General features: G+C 47.3%; 2 protein-coding genes across 2 annotated transcripts; one reads left to right on the top strand and one right to left on the bottom strand.

Moving 5' to 3' along the window:
- Positions 1-8,653: 8,653 nt before the first annotated feature.
- On the top strand, positions 8,654-14,706 carry GUCA2B (guanylate cyclase activator 2B). Its single transcript, XM_073316669.1, has 3 exons — positions 8,654-8,862; positions 11,283-11,472; positions 13,036-14,706. The coding sequence occupies exons 1-3, from the start codon at positions 8,788-8,790 to the stop codon at positions 13,101-13,103; spliced, it is 333 nt and encodes a 110-aa protein (XP_073172770.1). The 5' UTR covers positions 8,654-8,787; the 3' UTR covers positions 13,104-14,706.
- A 3,416-nt stretch (positions 14,707-18,122) lies between these two features.
- Positions 18,123-22,462, bottom strand: GUCA2A (guanylate cyclase activator 2A). Its single transcript, XM_073316895.1, has 3 exons — positions 22,384-22,462; positions 18,829-19,015; positions 18,123-18,308 (listed from the first exon to the last, which is right to left on the bottom strand). The coding sequence occupies exons 1-3, from the start codon at positions 22,453-22,455 to the stop codon at positions 18,244-18,246; spliced, it is 324 nt and encodes a 107-aa protein (XP_073172996.1). The 5' UTR covers positions 22,456-22,462; the 3' UTR covers positions 18,123-18,243.
- Between the last annotated feature and the right edge of the window lie 249 nt (positions 22,463-22,711).

The following is a 22,711-nucleotide window of genomic DNA, read 5'->3' as shown; positions in this document are numbered from 1 at the left end:
TAGCTGCAGCTCCAGGTGCGATTTGGCCCTCCTGATAACATTCCTACATGCCCGAGCAATATTTTTATACTCTTCCCTGGTCATATGTCCAACCTTCCACTTCTTGTAAGCTTCTTTTTTATGTTTAAGATCCGCTAGGATTTCACCATTAAGCCAAACTGGTCGCCTGCCATATTTACTATTCTTTCGACTCATCGGGATGGTTTGTCCCTGTAACCTCAACAGGGATTCCTTGAAATACAGCCAGCTCTCCTGGACTCCTTTCCCCTTCAAGTTAGTCCCCCAGGGGATCCTGGCCATCCGTTCCCTGAGGGAGTCGAAGTCTGCTTTCCTGAAGTCCAGGGTCCGTATCCTGCTGCTTACCTTTCTTCCCTGCGTCAGGATCCTGAACTCAACCAACTCATGGTCACTGCCTCCCAGATTCCCATCCACTTTTGCTTCCCCCACTAATTCTACCCGGTTTGTGAGCAGCAGGTCAAGAAAAGCGCCCCCCCTAGTTGGCTCCTCTAGCACTTGCGCCAGGAAATTGTCCCCTACGCTTTCCAAAAACTTCCTGGATTGTCTGTGCACCACTGTATTGCTCTCCCAGCAGATATCAGGAAAATTAAAGTCACCCATGAGAATCAGGGCATGCGATCTAGTAGCTTCCGTGAGCTGCCGGAAGAAAGCCTCATCCACCTCATCCCCCTGGTCCGGTGGTCTATAGCAGACTCCCACCACTACATCACTCTTGTTGCACACACTTCTAAACTTAATCCAGAGACACTCAGGTTTTTCTGCAGTTTCGTACCGGAGCTCTGAGCAGTCATACTGCTCCCTTACATACAGTGCTACTCCCCCACCTTTTCTGCCCTGCCTGTCCTTCCTGAACAGTTTATAACCATCCATGACAGTACTCCAGTCATGTGAGTTATCCCACCAAGTCTCTGTTATTCCGATCACGTCATAGTTCCTTGACATCACCAGGACCTCCAGTTCTCCCTGCTTGTTTCCAAGGCTTTGTGCATTTGTATATAAGCACTTGAGATAACCTGTTGATCGCCCCTCATTGCCAGTATGAGGCAGGAGCCCTCCCCTCACAGACATTCCTGCCTGTGCTTCCTCCCGGTATCCCGCTTTCCCACTTACCTCAGGGCTTTGGTCTCCTTCCCCCGGTGAACCTAGTTTAAAGCCCTCCTCACTAGGTTAGCCAGCCTGCTGGCAAAGATGCTCTTCCCTCTCTTCGTAAGATGGAGCCCGTCTCTGCCCAGCACTCCTCCTTCATGGAACACCATCCCATGGTCAAAGAAACCAAAGCCTTCTCTCCGACACCACCTGCGTAGCCATTCGTTGACTTCCACGATTCGACGGTCCCTACCTAGGCCTTTTCCTTCCACGGGGAGGATGGACGAGAACACCACTTGCGCCTCCAACTCCTTTATCCTTCTTCCTAGAGCCACATAGTCCGCAGTGATCCGCTCAAGGTCATTCTTGGCAGTATCATTGGTGCCCACGTGGAGAAGCAGGAAGGGGTAGCGATCCGAGGGCTTGATGAGTCTCGGCAGTCTCTCCGTCACATCGCGAATCTTAGCCCCTGGCAAGCAGCAGACTTCTCGGTTTTCCCGGTCAGGGCGGCAGATAGATGACTCAGTCTCCCGGAGGAGAGAGTCCCCGACCACCACCACCCGCCTTCTCCTCTTGGGAGTGGTGGTCGTGGAACCCCCAACCTCAGGACAGCGCATCTCATGCCTTCCAACCAGCGGAGTCTCCTTCTGCTTTCTCGCCCCAGACATATCATCTGGTCCACTCTCCGCAACGATACCTGTGGAGAGAACATGAAAGCGGTTAGTTACCTGTGTCTGCATTGCTGGAACCCGGACATTCCGCTTACCTCTTCTGGAGGTCACATGTTGCCAAGCTTCTTCACTGGCCTCTTGGCTCCTCTGTGCAACCTGCTCTATATCTGTAGAGCTTTGTGCCCCTAGAAGCCTATCCTGAGTTTCGTCCAGGAAATCCTCAGTTTCCCGTATGCAACGCAGGGTCGTTATCTGTTGCTCCAGACCTTCAATCTTCTCTTCCAATATGGAGACCAGCTTGCACTTTGTACAGACAAAGTCGCTTCTGTCCTGTGGAAGAAAGACAAACATGGCACATCCAGTGCAGGTCACAACAGCTGAACACCCCCCTTCCATATCACCTTCCTACTACGAGCTTCCTCAGAGCAGTTTGCAAGATGTAAGCCTCACTGGGCTCACTCCAGACGAACTCCCAGGCAAACTCCTGCTGTGAGCTGCTCTGCTGTCCCTGCTGCTCAGCTGGTTCTCCACCGCTCAGCTGGTTCGCGAAGCTCTGGCTATTTTTAAACAGCCAGGCTTCCCTGTCGCAAACAAACAGACACCCTACTGCCCGCCCCCTGCAGGCTAGCAGTCAATCAGACACTCACTCAGGCTCTCACACTGCCCCCCCCCCAGCAAACACACGCTCGGATACTTCCTCAGCAAGCAAACAAACACAGACTCGGATACAGCCCGCCACTTACTCTCTTCAGCCCGCCACTTACTCTCTTCAGCCCACCACCTCTCCGCCCGGTCATTTTGTGCTTTCCTGCACTCTGACATTATTTGCCTCCACGCATTCGTCTGTGCTCTGTCAGTGTGGGAGGACAGCATGAGCTCGGAGAACATTTCATCGCGAGTGCGTTTTTTTTTCTTTCTAAGCTTCACTAGCCTCTGGGAAGGAGAAGATCCTGTGATCACTGAAACACATGCAGCTGGTGGAGAAAAAAAAAGGGACAGCGGTATTTAAAAAGACACATTTTGTAAAACAGTGGCTACACTCTTTCAGGGTAAACCTTGCTGTTAACATTACATACATAGCACATGTGCTTTCATTACAAGGTCGCATTTTGCCTCTCCCCACCGCATGGCTATCCCCTCAACCTTCCCCCCTCCCTGTGGCTAACAGCGGGGAACATTTCTGTTTAGCCACAGGCAAATAGCCCAGCAGGAATGGGCTCCTCTGAGTGTCCCCTGAAGAAAAGCACTCTATTTCAACCAGGTGACCATGAATTATATCTCACTCTCCTGAGGATAACACAGAGAGATAAAGAATGGATGTTGTTTGAATGCCAGCAAACATACACTGCAATGCTTTGTTCTACAATGATTCCCGAGTACGTGTTACTGGCCTGGAGTGGTAAAGTGTCCTACCATGAAGGACGCTATAAGGCTGCCCTCCCCAGAAACCTTTTGCAAAGGCTTTGGGAGTACATCCACGCGAACCGCGAATGCCAGGGCAAAGTAATCCTTTCACATGCTTGCTTTTAAACCATGTATAGTATTTTAAAAGGTACACTCACCAGAGGTCCCTTCTCCGCCTGCTGGGTCCAGGAGGCAGCCTTGGGTGGGTTCGGGGGGTACTGGCTCCAGGTCCAGGGTGAGAAACAGTTCCTGGCTGTCGGGAAAACCGGTTTCTCCGCTTGCTTGCTGTGAGCTATCTACAACCTCCTCCTCATCATCATCTTCTTCGTCCCCAAAACCTGCTTCCGTGTTGCCTCCATCTCCATTGAAGGAGTCAAACAACACGGCTGGGGTAGTGGTGGCTGAACCCCCTAAAATGGCATGCAGCTCATCATAGAAGCGGCATGTTTGGGGCTGTGACCCGGAGCGGCTGTTCGCCTCTCTGGTTTTCTGGTAGGCTTACCTCAGCTCCTTCAGTTTCACGCGGCACTGCTTTGGGTCCCTGTTATGGCCTCTGTCCTTCATGCCCTGGGAGATTTTGACAAAGGTTTTGGCATTTCGAAAACTGGAACGGAGTTTTGATAGCACGGATTCCTCTCCCCAAACAGCGATCAGATCCCGTACCTCCCGTTCGGTCCATGCTGGAGCTCTTTTGCGATTCTGGGACTCCATCATGGTCACCTGTGCTGATGAGCTCTGCATGGTCACCTGCAGCTTGCCACGCTGGCCAAACAGGAAATGAGATTCAAAAGTTCGCGGTTCTTTTCCTGTCTACCTGGCCAGTGCATCTGAGTTGAGAGTGCTGTCCAGAGCGGTCACAATGGAGCACTCTGGGATAGCTCCCGGAGGCCAATACCATCGAATTGTGTCCACAGTACCCCAAATTCGAGCCTGCAAGGCCGATTTAAGCGCTAATCCACTTGTCAGGGGTGGAGTAAGGAAATCAATTTTAAGAGCCCTTTAAGTCAAAATAAAGGGCTTCATCGTGTAGACGGGTGCAGGTTTACATTGATTTAACGCTGCTAAATTTGACCTAAAGTCCTAGTATAGACCAGGGCACAGTCAGTTTGATGGGATGTTTCAGAGCAATTAAATCTGCAGGGCGTGCACTGGTGCAGCAAACCATTGCATGGTCAATTCAATGCAGAGAGCCCATCTGACTCACCATCTCCTAGAGCAGCTCTGAATTGGGCTCTAGGGCACACAGCCATCCCAGGCTTCTCAACAGAAAGCTGCAAGGAGAATCCAGATTCCCGGCCCCACCTGCTGTTTCTGGGACCTGCGAGCATCTCTCTCCCAGCTCCTTACAAAGGGAAGTTGGGACAAGAGGCCTGAAAAGTGCCTGATATTCCTTCTCACGTCACAGGCAGCTGCACGTGCACTAGAGAAGTACTAAGCGTTAATTACCATTGATGTTGTTACTGTCTGTCGTTGTTGGTCAGAGCTTGTGACTCTCATGAAGCCCCTGAAGGGAAGGCCTCAAGAAAATGCTCCATCTCTTGCTACATCTCCATGTCATGTAATGCTGACGTCTTGATCTGAGCTTTGGAGATGCGCGTGAGAGGGACAAAGAGAGGAAAGATGGGTGCGGCCTGTAAGTCTGGGTCTTAGCTGCAGAGCAATGTGCAGGGGGAGAGAAGCAAGAGTGGGAACTTCTCCAATGTGGCAGTCAGGGGGTCAGCTGGAGAACAGAAGTACGCCTTGAGCAAATTTGGCGCTGATGTGGGCTAGGAAGCAGAGAAGAGGGGCTGGAAAGCGGAGGTGGTTCTCTAGTGCTGCAGTGCAGCTGATCTAGGGGACACAGCACAAGGGGGAGATGAGAGCCAGGACACACTGGGAATGACTCGAATCAGTCAGTTGACCCAGCCTCTGAGACGATTACTCTTTGTTTCATTTTTGGTCAAGCGGTTGTCTGAATCTTGAGCTGCAATGTCAGATTCCTTCTGAATTGAAATGAATGGGGGTGAGGAAAAAGGTTCCCCTTGTTTGCTTAGCTCGCATTTTGGATCCACACTTCATGTGTCTTCTGCATCTTTAGGCACCTAAATACGTTTGAAACTCTGCCTCCTGAAGTGCCTAAGTCACTTCTGAAAATGAAACATGCTCCTAAATCACTTGGGCACCACTGCAGTGTTACCCTGGGTATTTGTGGGCTACCTGGATACAGACTGGGCCCTTTCCAAGCAATCCTCCCCTTTCCCTTGTGTCTGTGCCCCACCTCGCTCCTCACTTCTCATGGCAGCCTTGTAAAAACCAGCAGCAAAGGGCAGCTGGCATGGTCTGTTCATGGGGCAAGGTGATAGCATTAGCATCCCTTCCTCCTTTTGTAACCCTTCTGCCTGTCCGAGTTGGCAGCAACAAGGGCCGGGTTCAGTATCTATGGGTTCCATTCCAATAACACAGTGCAAAACCGGCTCAAGCCCCCACCCAGTGACCTGGGACAAATATATACCACCCCCGCTGGACGCCTCCAAGAGGCAATACTTCTCCTCTCACAAGCACCTAGTCTGAATGGAACAAAAAGCCTTTTAATAACAGAGAGAAACAATGTGGGATTATGTTGGGGAAACACCACGAACAGGATTCATAACACAACCCATGAGCAAAAAACCCACCCCAAGCAAATTGGGCGATGTCCTTTCCCTTTAGTTCTTGAGTCCAGCAACCCAAAATCACCCAAAGTCCCAAAAGTCCAATGACCCAAAAGTCTCTGTCCCTGGTAAGGGCAGCCCCAGAGTCCAAAATTTTATCTGCAGAGTTTTACTCCCCAGTCTGGGTAAAAATGTGCCTGTGGCGGGGGGGAAAGAGGTAAGGGACACCTTACATGACCTGAAGCTGACTACCCCACAGCGCTCCACTCACCGTCTCATGAATGCCTCTGCTCCGCTCTCGCACAAACGGCTCCACTCCACACCGGTTGCTGTCCCGCAAACTGCTCCACCAAATATTTTCAGGCTCCCCCACTACTTAACACAACACTCAGTGATTTCAGCTCTTAGTAAGTCTAGCGCTTTTGTGATTTCAGCATGTAGTAGGGGAGCCTCAGTGCTGGTGCACCATTAGCCCAAAGTGAATTCAGCTCAGCAGCCTGTAACTAGACTCCTAATGGAATCAAAATTAGCTCTGATATTCCACAGTGGAGAGAGGAGGAAGTGCGATTAGCATGTAAGGCCCATACTACCAAGTATTAACACCTCTTCCCAGCCTCTCTCAAATCACAGAGTTTTGGAAACCATGTCCCTTGCCTAGCGAGTGCTATTAAGTTGATGGCGAGTCCCTCCATCATAACAAAAGGCCAAGTGCAGTTCCACTGTCCTTGACTCCCATAATCAGGGTAATAACAATTTATTCTTCCTGCCCCAATAACAGAGACACTGGGGATCCCACAGCAGCCAAAGTGACCATTTGGGCAGCTATAGCCTCATTCTAGGCGGGGTGGGTGTGCCTATGCAAATGAGATCAGCCCCTGAAGTTCTTTTCCACAACTTGCCACACCTCACCACCAGATGGCAGGGTGGAGCTCATCCTGACTCTGCTTACACTTGCAGCTGGCTAAGGAGAAGGACAGCCAGAAAGAAACACCCGTCTCTGTTCTTTGCCAAGCCCTGTGGCACCTTGCAGAGATGCTGGTGATTCCCAAAGGCAGGTGAGACTGGACTGTGGGTGTGTTCAGCTGCACCCTGAAGTTCAGGGGAGACCTGAGAATGAGGGGCTGTGGAGTCAGTCCAGGGGCTCAGCACATATCCCGACAACTTGTTGGACCCCTTCAGAATATTCCAAAGCAGGGACTGCTGGGGGCAGAGTAGGGGGTCGGGGGGAGTGGGACAGGTAGCCCTGGGAAGGGGAAAGAGGGTCTGGGGGAATGGGGCAGGGAGTATTGAGGGAAGGTTGCTGGTAGGAGAGGACAAATGGGTTATTTTATGGTAAGGGAGATAGTTTCAGGAGCTCAGAGAAGGAAAGAGGCCCCTTGCCCACACTTTATGGACGTAGGCAGTGGTGTGGTGTGGGTTGGGGCTGAGGTGTGGGGTTGATTAGATTTGGGAAGGGCTGAGGCTTGGGGGGTGGGGAATAAGACCTAATTCTGAGCCAGCTTCCCTGCCAATTCCCGCCCTACTTGTCATCTCTCTTTCAGTGTCACAAGGCCACCTCCTGCCTATGACTGGCCCATGATACCAGCCTGCATCGCCCATTTGTTACATCTTCAAATAAACTTCTTTTGCCTTCTCCCAGGCTGCCCCTCATGTGTGGTGGTTGCTCCCCACGAGTACCCACCAAATGAGCTCATTAGCTTCCTTCAGAGCCCTCCACAAAATGCTCCTGTTCCCTGAAACCTACACAAAAGCTCAGCAGTGGCTAGGCTGCTAATGTGCTGGGACCCCTGGCCACCATGCCGACCAGCACTGTCTCCTTGTCCTTCCCCCATCAATCTGGCTGTGTCCACCTGTTGTCTCTTGTCTTACACTCAGATGATTGGCTCCTTGGGGCAGGGTCTTCCCTTTGGGCTGTGCTTGCACAGCGCCCATGGGGGTCTGGGGGCCATAGCAATACTGTGTGATTGATGTGGGCTGGCCATCTTGATGTAGCCATTCAGGGGACTTTACCTTTCATTTCAGGAAGGGCCCATGGTGATTTCACTCCCAACAGGAACCGGGTGCAGGTCCCTGATGGGGATGCTCACTTTGTGGGGATTGTGTGGTTTGTCTGTCTGCAGCTGGAGAGCCTGCTGGCTGGCTACAGGGTGGAAAGAGTCTTGCCAGGACTGTGTCATTGTTAAGGACCATGAGAAATTCTTGCACAATCCCTTTGCATTCCTTGCGTACTGTTTCTTTTGCACGGCTGGGAGCTGCTCTGGGGCTAGGCTGTACCATGCATATGGGAGCACCCTAGTAAGGTGCTTCAAAGAGCAGCAGGGAGAGAAACTCACTGATCCATCCACTGCAGGTACCTCAGGTCCTGAGCACATTCAAATCCCCCAGATCCCTCACTGCATTCCTTACTCATTGGAGTTCCAGGAGCGAGCCAAGTGATCAGCAGTTGCTTCAAGTGGCCAAATGCCTCTTATCTCTTTCCAATCCTCTTTCCTTCTCAGAACACTGCGGACACATGAGCTGGCCGGGAAATTAAGGACACACCACATGGGGGGACATGCTTCAGACAGTACGTTGGGATTAGGCACGTAAGAGCTGGAATTTTGTGGTTCCTTGTGCTATAGCCACTTTCCCAGGCCTGAAGAGACTCATAAACATTGGGACCTGTATGGGTGGGGCTGGCCTTCTCTGTTGATAAGTAGTTAACCATTAGTCTTTTCAGTGTTAATTACCTGGCAATAAATTTGCTCAATCAGTGGTTGGATTAATGAATGACCAAGTCAATGGTGTGTGAAGGCCTTATAAAGCTTCCCTTCCATTTGGGAAGAAACAGGCCTGCCTGCTAGAGGAACTGAGTATTTAGAATCCAAAGGAGAAGAGAGAAAAGGAGCCAGAGAGACACTGGAAAAGGAGAGCGAAGCACTCAAATCAAGAAAAAAGCCGTAGCCTGAGAAGAAAAGGGAGTAGAACCTGCCGGTGCCATGAAAGGCATTGTTTTCCCAGTAACTGTTATGCTTCTGATACTGGTGCCCAGCTCCCAGCCTGTCTATGTCCAGGTGAGATCATGGGCTCTCAGGCCTCTGTTCTTTAATTATTACAGATTCATCAACTGTGATGCAAGGGAGCATGGTTAGAAGAGGAGATTATAAAGTAGACTCCTGGGTTCTAATCCTCACCATGCCACAGCTTCAGCAGGATGCACAGGTTTCATTTCTCCGTGCTTCCATTTATCTGTATAATGGGGTTTTTATTTATAACGGGGTTTGTATTTATTTAGGTTTGTGAGACTTGATTGTTTGCACAAATGCTTTGGAGTCCTCCAATGAGAGATGTTCTGGACTATAAGTGCCAAGTGTATGCCTGATGGTGGCCTGGCATGTGCCTGCTGCCAGGCACCTCCAGACATAGTGATTAGGGACATCTCCTATTTCACAGAAGGGGCTAAGTTATTTCTGGCCCACCTGGCTAATCTGCTTCTAGGCAGAAGTTCCTCCTGCAAATAATCAGCTAATTTATGTGACGGAGCCTGCACAAATATCACATAGGGAATAAAAAATGGACCTAAAGGCTATTAAATCAAAAGGGGTGTGGTAAATAAGGCCAGATTATCAAAAGTGCTCAGCACGCACTCTTGGGGCCTTTGGGAACAACGGGAAGCTGTTGGGTGCTGTGTTATTTTGCAAATGTGACCCAAAGGGGGCGGGTGAGTGTGTGCGAGAGAGACAGAGAACAAGAGAGAGAGAATTCTGTCTGTGCTCAGACCCCAGCAGGAGCCCATGATCACTGAATTCCATTGCCATTTCACTAACTTCATTGGAATGCCAAGGTGTATAATATCATCAGCTGTTCATCAAGCCTCTGCGTGTAGGGCAGGTCTGCCAGGAACTGTTATACAGTAGCTCCGCTTTGCTTTACTCTTCTTTTCCCCTTCTGGGGCAGGGTGCTGCTGATTGTGAGGTCACCTCTTCCTTTTCTCCCAAGCTGATCCTGAGCTCAAGGACTGTGGGTGGGAACAGATGGTTTTCTGTGAAAGGAAAAAAATCTCCAACTTCCTGTCTGCCTTGTGGCTGCAGCAATGGCTATTTTTATACACCATGAAGCCACATTTAATTGAAAACCTGTTTTTGCCTTTTCTCATATCTTTAATGTGCTGTTTGCCCCTGGTTCTCTTTTCTTATTCTACTGCCAGTAACAAACCAAATGTCTTGCCAAGAGTGGCCACGTGCACACACTCACGCAGGAGTGTAAGAAGCTCAGCTCTAAACATCCAGCTCCTTGCACTTTGAGCCCAGCTCCGTGGGCAGGGCTATTACCTGTGACTGTACAGAATGTTAAGTTCATTTGTATTTTTTAAACCCTGTGTTGATATTCACTGATCTTGGCTTCACCCTGTCACTCATGAGACCTGAATGCTTGTGCAATTCAATTGTGAAAAGGATTCTAGCCCTTTCGCTTGGGCCAGATCAGCTTCCCCAGGTTCAAACTGATTTCTCAAGGCAAAAACCCCACTGACACTGTTGATTTGTGAAATCCCTCTGCCTGCTTTCATTCCATATGTCCTGGAAGCCACATGACCAACAAAGCATCTTCGGCAAGATGGTGACTGACATCCATGTGACTTTGCAATGTGCTTTCAAGGGCTGTGTAGGGTAAACAAAGTACCTGACATATGGCACAGATCTTGATGGCACATTGCAGAGATGCATAAAAGATGCTTTGTGAGGCATGTGGTGTCTGAGTGTAAACAGAAATAATTTTCAAATAAATGTTTCAACTTCCATTCTAAAATCTGGCCGCTCTGCAGCCCAGGAACAGACATTCTGTCTGGTGGGAAAGGAAGGGGGCGATGAGTCAAGCTCTGCTCCTCCAAGCCCTGCTACTCCACCTAGTCTATTCCCTCCTACCTACCCATCCCTCTCCCACTGGACTGCAAATGCGTAGTGTTGCCTATCTGTTAAGCATCGTCTGATGCTGGTACCAAGCTGAGTAGAAACAGTAGTCACCACCACAGGGCTGGGCCAGCTTTTACATAAAAATACAGGACTCTTTTTGGACCACAGCAAAGGACAGGGTTCCTCATCATGGAGTGGGTACATTCTTCATTCTCTGTCCACACTCCAGAGCAGATGAGACTTTTAGCTGAAGGGTCTGGCAGGTATAAGTGCAATATTGCATGCAGCTGCTGCTGTTCAGTACGATGGGTAGAAAGCCTCTGGCTAGCTGATTGGCCAGCTTGGTCACATGGTGAGGTGATCTCAAAGGTCTCTGTACTGAAGAACTGCCAATTGGGCCACAGTGAGTGCTAATCTAACAGGCCCCCTCCTGCGGTTCCAAAATAACTCAACAGTGAGCACCATCCTTTCCCACTGGAATGTAACGTTGTGCACGTGGTTGGCATCACTGGCTTCTGGTGACACGAGAGGGATCTGTGTAATGACTCTTTGCTTGACATATTGCTTTGGCTCTCTCTAAATAGGAGGGGGAATTCTCGTTCCCGCTAGAGGCTGTGAAGAAGCTGAAGGAACTCTTGGCTGTGAACACCACAGCCAGTCCCCGTATGATGGCTAGGACAAATTTCATTTCTGTGTGTGCAAACCCGGAGCTGCCTGAAGAATTTCAGCCCGTATGTCAAAGGGAAGATGCACCTGCCATTTTTAACAGGCTGAGTACGTAATGCCTACTCTCAAGCTTCCCGTGGTGCCCCTGTAGCTCAATCGCAAACGTTCGAGAGCGGCAGCCAGAAGAAACAGAACTGCACTGTTCCCCCTAGGCTCTCGGCCTGCTACTAGAGCAGCTGATAATAGGGTACCCATGAGCTTTCTGCAGCAGGCAGTCCCTGTCGAGACTGCAGCAGTGTTGAGGCTGACACTAGCTAGCACAGAGATTTCTGTAGTGACACCTGCTGATGCAGGAGTTACCTGAGTCAAGCTGAAGCGACCAGGGGATAGCTCCCCCAGGGGAATTGTTCTTGCTACAACTTAGCTGAGTTTAAAGCCAGAAGGGACCATTGTGGTGATTTAGTCCAGTGGTGCCGAACCTTCTTACACTGGAGGGCCACGTAACCCTAAGCACACCCTTGTGTGTGCCATGCAGATTCTATAGATTTTTAATAAGCTTTACAGTCACCTGTACTGATTTCTATTTTACGTTCATCTTGTTGTGTATGTATTTAGATACAATACTGTACAATTAGAACCAACCTGTTTACACATTTGTGTAAACTAAAACGTTGTAAACATGACGACAAAACGCCAATGAATCGGCCATTAGTGTATTGTGTTGATACAGACTGCAGGCCTTATGAAATCCTCTGGTGGGCCGTATACAGCCTGTAGGTTGGGCACCCCTGATCTAGTCAGACCTCCTGCATAGCCCAGGCCAGAAAATTCTCCCAGTGATTCCTGCATGAAACCCTATAATGTTTGTCATTGAATTTTATTTGCTCTCTGAGCACTGCAGAAAAAAAATTCTAACACTACAACTCACTAGATCAAGACTGCTATAAGTGGCCCTTCCCAGATAAGCACCATCCGGACTAGACTCTCTCAGTCCAAAGGAAAGATGTATATCCTGAATGTCACCAAATCCAGACTCCAACATGTGAGAACAATCTAGCTGTTAGCTCAAGCGCCAGGTACTAAAGGGCTCTTTCATCTAGCAGAGAAAGAATGAGAACTGAGGGCTGGAAGCTAAAATCAGACATGTTCAAATCAGAAATAAGGCAAAATGTTTAACAGCAGGGGTGATTAACCACGGGAACTATGTACCAAGGGAGGTGATTGATTCTCCATCTCTTGATGGCTTCAGGTTGAGTCTGGATGTTTTTCTGGAGATGTTTTAGTGAAACACAAATTAATCGGCTCAATACACGGATAAATGGGTGAAATTCAACGGCCTGGGATATCCAGGAAGTCAGGCTACATGATCTAATAGTCCCTTCTGGCTTTAAACTTGATAAATCTCGGTTCTGTACAGCACAGGTTTGGGCTACCGAGTGTTCCTGGTTCAGTCCCTGAATAACTATTTCCCCAGTGTATTGGTAAAAGATTTCTCTCTTCAGCTCAGACTTTACAAGGTGCAGTTTCCCTTGTTATTTCGTTTGGGTGACTATTAAAGCTCCCAAAGCAGCAGTGAGAAGGAGTCTCTATGTTCCCTGATGTGCTTGCTCAATTCCCCTCCAGAAATGCCCTGACAGTATCACTGAAATATTCTCTTTTCTTTTTGAACAGACATGGCTGTCCAAGACATGGATATATGCGAAATCTGCGCCAATGCAGCCTGCGCTGGTTGTCGCTGAGGAAGGATGAAACCACGTATAGGGGGCCAGCCAAGCCCTGCAATCTCTGCATTTATCCTGCAGCATCATTTGCACTGGCAAAGCTATTCTCTTTTAGGCCAGGTCTCCACTACCACCCACTTTGGTATGACTTATGTGGCTCAGGGGTGTGAATAAGCCACCCCCTGAGCAACGTGAGTTACACCGACCTAAGCGGTGGGAGAGCTTCTCCCGCCGACACAGTGACTTCCTCTTGCAGAGGTGGATTTATTATGCTGATGAGAGAGCTGTTCACCAGATGCGGTGCAGCTGTGCCAATGTAGTGCGTCTAGCGTAGACTAGCCCTGAGAAACACGAAGAAGATCCCCTCCCAACACCCACGCCAGGGTCACGGCTTCACTTTCCTCAAAGCTTTGTTAGGATGGGTGAGAGGCTTGGGGAATCATATCATCTCCTGTAAAAACCTTGTGAGGTCCAACGCTGCGTGTGATTGTCTTCACCTGCACTCATGGGGTTAAAGACAGGATTGGTTCAGTGTCCATTTAGTTGTCTTAACGTTGCTGATCAGCCTGAACCAAACACCTGCCCTGCCGCCCTCTGCAACCCCCCCACCCAATATTCCCCCCCTCAAGAATTTTTCCCAGGAGGACCCTGTGACCTGACCCCAGCAATAATAAATTCCTTAGCATAGGTGCTGAGCTGCAGAACACTGACGATCTACCACCGGCAAGGGGGCTTTCTCCTCCTGCCCAGGGCAGCATCAGCAGTTTCTTTCTCTGTTTGGCAGTGCTTGGCCCCAGAGCTTAGAAGCAAGCCACTCTCATTGTTCCTGGGTTTGGTCTATGGGAATCCAGGGTTCCAGGACATTTCCCTTTCTTTGTGGTATCTGTTTTTCTAAGATGCAAGAGGCTACTCAAGGGAGACCTTTCTATAGCCTGGTGGGGTTCTGGCAAGTTGATGGTTAGTTGCTAGGCTCCTCACACCACTCCTATCTTTTCTTTACTGCTTAAGTTATGTACGTGTAGTAAAGGATTTGTGCATGAGATTGTGCTGGCTGTGTGCATATGTCTTCCTGGGTGTTACATGTATGTGCACCCCTATGATGTGGATGTGTTTATAATAAAGCTATATAATTTCATCTAGGGATAGGTGTATTTTTTTTTTTTTTTTGGACTAGATGACCTTCTTCTGGGGTCCCTTCCAACCCTGATATTCTATGATTTTCTGCCATTTGAGATCTGTGAGCCTTAGTTTTTTTCGTTTGCGTTTGCTGCTCTTCTGCTGCACCTTCACTGACTTCTTAGTAATAAGACTGTAGTGATAACTTGTGCATTTACCTCTCAATACTGCAACAAGCAGGTACACTTTAATATTTCACACAATCCAGGTCTTGTGGTGTAATTGCAGTTGAAATATACATGAGGAAAACACAATTTTTCTACATTTACAGAGTACAATACACATCCTTGTCAGGTGTCACCCAGTTTGGTTTTTATCACCGTAATTTTTAATCTCAATAGTTTTGAGATAACAGCTCCTGTACATTGTTATGCTGTTCTTCTGTATATATTAATAGGTGCATTTTTTAATTGTAAAACAAATCGCTGTATTTTGTTCAGGTTTGCGTGGCTAAAAATAAAGTCTTGTTCACTTACCATATTCTGTATATCAGCAAGTTATTTCCCACTTACAGAAAAAGATGTAAAGAAGCATTATAGTTAAAAATAAGTAAATAAATAAACAATAGTCTGGACATTCTTACTTGTCAGTGGATATTTTTTCTGGTTAAGTGGTACTTTGGTCACAAATTCATACTAGAAAATTGACACTCATTCATGCACACAAAAACTAATGTTTCTTTTGTAATTAACATTATCATTAACAGCTGGCTTTTTGTGGCAGGTCTAAGTATCAAAGTCTGGCTATAGTGTACCCACCCTGCAAAGCACAGATACTCTAGTTTAGTGTCTATCTCACAATGTTTGGAATTAGGCAAATCAAGGTACCCTCATTTGTTTGCATGGAAAATAAAACCCAACTTTCCTTTGATATTTATGTCTTGCTGACTTGCACACATTATTATTTGCTGAGTCTCAGTTGAAGGTTGATCCAAGCACTTCCTGTATTCACAGGTATCCACGTTAGGTTTCAGTTTCCTCCTTTACTAAATCTTTCATGACTCTGGCTTTGCCTCCAGATGTGTGCGTCCAAATATGAATTTCTTTCTGTGACATCTCTATGCTACTGGTCATTCACACCTATCCTGGTTAGCAATGGGTAACATGTGGGTGGTCTGGAACCATGCGTAGTTGTAATTTGGATAAATAGGAAATTTAGAAGCTTATTTTGGTCTGGAATTTAGAAGGGAAATCTGTCAAATCTTTGCTTTCCTATCAGATTTCCAATACTTGCTGGCTTTGATCAGGTTAGAATAACACAAGGTCAGCCTGAAACCAGGGTATGTTGAGGTTCTGGGGGAGAAAAGGTAACTAAGCTTTAGGTTTGAGAAGGTTTGCAGCTGAATGAATTCAAGATGATTGCTTGAAATGTTGTAAATAATGATGTAAACGGTAGTAGCCCCTTGTTCTGCAAGACCGGCTGGGAGCCTCAAAGCCCCCCTGCTTTTTTTAGGGGGGAGGGATAGCTCAGTAGTTTTGAGCATTGGTCTGCTAAACCCAGGGTTGTGAGTTCAATCCTTGAGGGGGCCATTTATGGATCTGGGGCCAAAAAAAAAGTGGGGATTGGTCCTGCTTTGAGCAGGGGGTTGGACTAGATGACCTCCTGAGGTCCCTTCCAACCCTGATATTCTATGAATGCATGTGGAAAAGACATCTCTGGTTTCCTGAATAAACACAAAGTGATATTTTTTGTCATTCCTATCTGAGTCAGGGGTTGAATGTTGGTTTGGAGAGAGGTCCAAGACAGAGATGTAAAATAGAATTTAGGCCACAGGTTGGATTGTTTTGTTGGAAGACAAAAGAGCCTGTGGATGGCTGGAGGCCAGAAGGGCAGACTGCAATGTTACAATAGTTTTAAAGGGAGAGGACGTGGTGTTGTTTATTTGTGGAAAGTGTGTGTGGGAAGGCTTCTGACTATGTTTATAAGCTGCTATGCATGAAATTCAAGTTTGCATGAGCGTGCTTTACACAATCATTTATTGCTCTCTCTGCTCCATGTTCTCAAATTCTGAGAGTAAATAGTGAGGGTGAATCTTCACTAGAAAGAAAGGTGAAAGAACTCCCCTTGGGGACCACTCAGAGGGGATGGTGGAACTGGCCAGTCAGCTGAAGAAAGACAACTCACATTATTGGCATAGTTCCCACACAATGCAAAGAGGCAGAGAAAAGAAATACAGCATGTTACTTATGCTGGCCATAGGCCATGTTTCTCCACAAGTGGACAGTCCTGACCCTCAGCCCCTTGTCAATTCATTTAATTGTATTTTTTTGGTGCTGGTGAAGTTGCTGTACAAAGAGACCTAGATAGAAGGCTGAAATCATCTCTCCATGAGACATGCCTAGCCTGGGCAGTGTCAGTCGACACTTGTCCCACACACTGCTCTGCTAATTTTCCACAAAGCCTGAGCTGGGGGGACCACTTCTGCAGGGAGAGAGCCGTTCCCTCTCCAGGCTTCATCAGTCTTCATGCTCTCTACTGACGCAGCCCCCTAGGGGGCTAGAGATGATGTAGGCACCTGCCCATTGGGGTAGTTAATTGAAAAATGTGTAATGCTTTTCCTATCCATTCTGCCTAACTCCTGATGTGTGGGTCTGTCTGCAGCATGGAGGAGCAGTTGCTGCCATGGTGCTGTTCTATTTTGTTCTGACTGGCTGGTCCTGACGCAGGAGTTGAGCTGGCTTGAAATTTTTCAGATGAATATTTTATTCACCGAAAAATGCAGTCCACCAAACCTATTTGTGAATTTGGGTCAAATTCAGGCGACAGTTTCAGCTGGGGGTGGGGGGTGGAATTCCCCAAAGTCAAAATGTTTCTTCTCAACAGGTTTTAAAGGAAACATTCTTTTTATTCTGAAACAATGTTTTATTTCCAAGTGGAGTTAGATTTGTGTTTAAAAAGGAAAGATAAAAATCACTTGCAAACTAAATGAAAACATAGAAAAAAATTGTTTTGGGTTGAACAAAATATTTAGTTTGATGGGCAACAACATTTTCTTTTTTGGTTTTTTCCTTTCAGTGAGAAAAAACAAAACAAACATGAAAAATATGTTTCAGGTCAACCCCTACCAGATTGTTTGGTTCAGCCACTAAACCAAAACCTCAGTTATTTGCTCACCTGTGCTCCGAAGGAAACATTGACGTGGGAAATTATTTGTGATCAAGTATGGGCAGCTAGCCTGCAGGATCAGGCCCTGACCCTGAGAATCTTGCAGAATCAGGTTCCAATGAGATTTCTGGACTGGGGCGTTCGTGAGGACAGCTTTTATTGACACGCTTAATTTTGGCCCTTATGGTTCTATTCCCGGTCTTGGCCTAAAATTGGAATTAAAAAATCCTCATCCAAAGATTTTTCAGTGCTCAATGAAGGTTTAATTTCTAGCTAAAATCTCAAAATAGATGAAGGTTTGAAGTGTATGTTTGAAGAAAATTAGTGCTTTGCCTGTTCCCTAATAAATAAATGATGGGTTTATGGAGTGGGGAGCAGGCCTGGTGGACAGATAAGAATGAACACCATGTTGCTGGCTCTTGTGTGGTTTAGAGATTGCCAACTCTTCTGAATTTATTGTGCATTTTGTGATATTTGGTGTATTGTAAAGCACCAGCTCCTGGAGTCAAGTGATTATGTGAGAGTCTATCATTTAAAACACAAACTTAAGTTTCCGTCCCTCATAGTAGAGGAGAAAATGTCTAAAACATGGCCGGAGTGTTCCCTATAGGCTCAGAAACTAGAAGACAAATAAAAAACCCCTCCAGATTTATCATTTTTTATTTGTGAGGTGGGGTCTGGCTGATGATTTTCAATGTTCAGTGCTGGCAATACTGAAGCTGCCATGAGGGAGAGGTGTTGAGAAGATGGAAGGAGTCATAGTGTCACTGTCTTGTCTTCTCGGGTCAGCAGAAAGCGGAGGTTGAAGGGCAATGGAGGGCGCTGGAGCAGTGCTGCTGTAATACCTCCCAGGGCTGGAGGCTGAGGAAGACTCTCTTCAACAGCCGGCACATGCAGCAAAAGCACAAATCTCACAAAGCTCGGGGGAACTTGCAATGGGTTCTAAAATCAAAGACAACAGATAAGATTAGGGCTGGCTTCTCCCTTTCCTCTAATGCCAGGGGCACTCCAACTGCTGACAGTGCCACAGACCCTTCCAAGCCATGGTGCCTGGTCAGTACATACCTGTCACACTTCACAGCCAAACAGAGAGCCCCTTTGCTCTGAGGGGTGGGACACAGGCCTCCTGGAGGGTGACAGAGTCTCTGAGGGAATGTACATGAACCACAAGGGGAAGGAAGTGAAAGAGCTGCATGCAGCTGATCAACACTGAATTTCTCCTGGGAGAAAATCCTCCCCAAGACAGAGAGAGAAATGGGAAATCAAACCCCACACTGTAGTGGGAATCCGATGGCCTCACAATGTTCAGCCTGGAGACTCACAGGGTACTAGAGCGTTGGGGCATGTGGGGAGTAGAGTGTGCTGAGAGTGGAAAGGCAAAGCAGCATTGTGGGATGCTTAGGGCAGGATTTTTCCCTACTGAACATGGCTGGCTTCTAGGGTACCAACAGTAAACACCTACGTAAATCCTGAAATATCTGGTCAGCGTCTGTTGTGTCACAGAGACTCAGGAACTCCATGGGAAGGTCAGGGCTGGCACACAGAAAGGTGGATCTGGCACTAAGCAGCTGTGGATTCCTGGTCACAGAACTGTCCATGAGGTCTTTCAGCTTCTTCACAGACTCCAGGGAGAATGAGAACTTTCCCACCTGCCAAAGAGAGACACACACTGAAACTCACTCTGTCCCTCTTCAGTCTACAGCAGTTTGAGAGTCCTAGAGCCTTGTATATGGATTAAGTCTTTCTTCTAAGAAGGCTACCTTAGTAGAAGCCCACACATTAGCCCAGACATCCCAGCATAAGTCTCCATACAGCCATCTTTACCCCCTTTGAGCAGAACCTTAATACACAAATAGACCCTTTATTTTCAGTGGGATACTCATGAAGTGTGACATTACTCAGCAGGAGCAATGGTGGCAGAATCTAGTCCCTGATGGGGCCAAATTACTCTTTGTTACACTGGTGTAAATCAAAAGTAACTCCACAATTTGGTCCATTCCCTGGATTTTATACCCCACGCTACAGAAATCCTTGACTGTTCAAGGGCAGTTGGATAAAGACTGGTGCATGCAGGAGAACTCAACTTTATATGTGTCTTTGAACCATCTGGCACTGGACACTGCTAAATTCAGGCTACTAGATTAGATGGAGCCTTGCGTTGTTCTGTTATGGAAATTCCTTTGTGCACAGAAGGAGGAGGCATCCATGACAACACAGGGTATTTGCTCAGATGATGTGGGACAGAAAACATGGTGATATTCTCCCATTGAATGCATTAGTCAACTTCCCAAAGTTCCTCCACTGCTGCACACACCTTTCCAGCCTTCTCCTCCACTTACCTTGGCCACTGTCCCAGGATCCCCCACCTGTCTCACCCACATCCCCAGCACTTTCAGCTTCCAGAGAAGCTCGGGCTCTTTACTCGGCTATCTCAGCTTGGCTGAATGAAGCACAAGGGAGGTCCAGTGATTGCAGAGTGAGTCAGCAAAGCAGCTGGCATTGTCATCTCCTGGCCTTCAGACTCCTTTTTCTAATGAACTGACCTATGTTCTCCCCTGATGTAGCATGGCAGTCTGACCTTTACAGGTTATAACCGTTGTGTTAGGAGAAGCCAGGTTCAGGATTGCCACCTGCTGCCGTTTATTTACAATAGTTTCCCTTCACTTCCTGACTGCTGTTTACAAAGCATTAAAAACGGTGCAGAGTTATGTCAACTTATTACTGATACTGCTCTACTCTTATTGTGGAGCTCTATAAAAGGGCTGTTGATACACTGGAGAGGGTTCAGAGAAGGGCCATGAGAATGATTAAAGGGTTGGAAAACCTGGCTTTTGTAATAGACTCAAGGGGCTCAATTTGTCTAGTTTTAACATAGAGAAGGTTAAGGGGCAACTTGACCCTAGTTTATCCATATCTATATGGGGAACAAATATTTAAGATTGGGCTCTTCAATCTGTCCGAGAAAGGTCTGACACAATCCAATGGCTGGAAGTTGAAGCTAGACAAATTCAGACTGGAAATAAGACATACCTTTTTAACAGTTAGGGTAATTAGCCATTGGAACAATTTACCAAGGGTCGTTGTGGATTCTCCATCACTGACCATTTTAATGTCGAGATTGGATGTTTTTTTTAAAGATCTGCTCTACTTCGGACAGGAATTATTTCAGGTCAGTTCTGTGTCCTATGTTCTACAGGAGGTCAGACTAGATGATCACAATAGTCCCTTCTGGTCTTGAAATCGTGGCATGCTTTAATTCAACCCTAGAGATGGTTGCATTTCAGTGTAAAGTGAGGTGATGCCTATGTCTCTGTGGTGACATTTATCCTGACCAGAGGGAAAGCAAGCTTTCAAACTAAGGGATGACAGTGGTGGATAGGGCATATGCTGCCCTGTGCAGATGGCTGAATGTCACCCATAGTGTTTGTGTGGCTTTGTGATCATTTGGATAGAAAGGTGCGATATACCAGTGTAAGATTAGTTATACTCGGGACAGTAAACATTTATATAATCCCAGCCTCTAGAAGGTGCCTGAGGAGATAAGGGAGAGGAGAGGAGAGTCCTATGGAGTATCCCTCGTTGGACCTGCTTCTCTTTGCCAAACAGCCCCCAGCGGAAGGAGTAGGATCAGGGAGGTGGATGAGAGCCACCCTCTGCACTTCTACTGTCCATCTGAGGAGGGTGAGATAGGATGCTGACAGGTATCTGAGCAGAGGAGTCACACCATGGCCACACAAGCCTGAGCAGGCCTTACAGATCACTTGTGTGAGCAAGTGCTGACATACCTTGATGTAACCAGGCCTACCGAACCATGGCGGTTCCACGATGCACCACAATGTGCCACAGGAAGACATCATGATGCATCAAGGGAAATGTAGTCTGTCCATGGCCTATAGGGTAGAATGGGAGCATGAGGCACCCAAACGACAACTCCCATGAGGCACTGCGGCAGCTCAGGAGGACACATACATTAATATTGACCTGAATAAAATACTTGTTTAGATTTTCCTAATGGAAAATTCAGCCAAAATCCCTCTTTTCCTGAAGGAAAGTGTTGATTTTGAGGAAACCTTATGCTTTATTAGATATTTTTGACTAGGCTTTGTGATACTGGTCATTAAGTTAGTGTGTTGTATATGGTTTTTTTTTCTAATCCCAAATTCTTTATCCTCCCCACCTCTTTCCTAAATACATCTGCCCCTTGTCTGACACGTAGGCTGCCTGCTGAGTTTTATCTCACTGCACCTTTCTACGTTCTCAGTTATTTCCGAAAAAAATCAGGCACTAGTTTAAAATCAAACCCAGGGACCTGTTAAACCCAAATTTATGTACTGAAATACCTGGGGCATCATGGTTACTGCAGTTATAGGGGACAGAGGGGGACAAGCCAATAGCCACCTGCCTAGCAGAGGAAGAAACTGATTATGATCATGGTTATAAGTGTTATTTGTATTATTGATTGCAGCACCAAGAGGGTCCATCAAGATCAAAGCTCCATTTTGCTGAACAAACAGAGTAAGAGAAAGACCCTGCCTCAAAGACCTTACAACCTAAATGCAAAGGACTGGCGCAGAATGTGGAGAAGGGCTTTAACACATGAGCAGGGTGACAGGGAGTGGGGAAGGGATATAAACACAGGCAAAGCGAACGAGGTGGTGGCTTGCCAATGTCACGTCTTTTGTTTGTTTATTTTTTGGTTCGTTGATTTGGGTTTTTTAAAATAAACACTGGGCGGGGTTTTGTTCCTGAATTGGCACGCGCTACACAACTGGGCCCGCTCACACTGGAATTTATTCCTTACACAATCTGGTCAAAGTTAGCGCATCAGTAGCAACCTCCTGCATGACCAGCCATATTGCACGCTCATCGCTTCCTGCCCTTTTGGGGTATTATTAAAGATTAAACTAATGATAGACTGTCAGAAGCGCGGGTATTTTCCAGTTTGTTGCCACAGGCTAATCCTGCTTGGCCCTATGTGATGCACCTGGGGCTGCAGGAGGAATTAAAAAACTCTTACCTGGACTGTGACACAGTCAGAGAAAGCTGCCAGGGTGCACAGACACAGAACTGCACTTAGGAGAGTGTTCATGGTGACCAGAAGTCTCGGGAAGTGCCTCTGAGCTCTCACCTCGCCTAGAAGTTCTTTGGACCTGGTTTCCTTTAACCTGAAGACAACAAGGTGTGATTTTTAAAGGGTTCCCCTGTGGTTACTGTGTAACTAAGACACCACTGTCACTGGCTAGGGTCAATTATAATCTCCTTGGCAAAGAGCCAGCTGAAGTGCCTGCATGAAAATGAGGCCAAATAAAAGATAACAATACGCCTTGATCATCCTGTTTGAAGTT

This window comes from Lepidochelys kempii, chromosome 18 (assembly GCF_965140265.1).
Source record: "Lepidochelys kempii isolate rLepKem1 chromosome 18, rLepKem1.hap2, whole genome shotgun sequence".
NCBI classification, from domain to species: domain Eukaryota; kingdom Metazoa; phylum Chordata; order Testudines; family Cheloniidae; genus Lepidochelys; species Lepidochelys kempii.
This window is presented reverse-complemented; position numbering and strand designations above follow the sequence as displayed.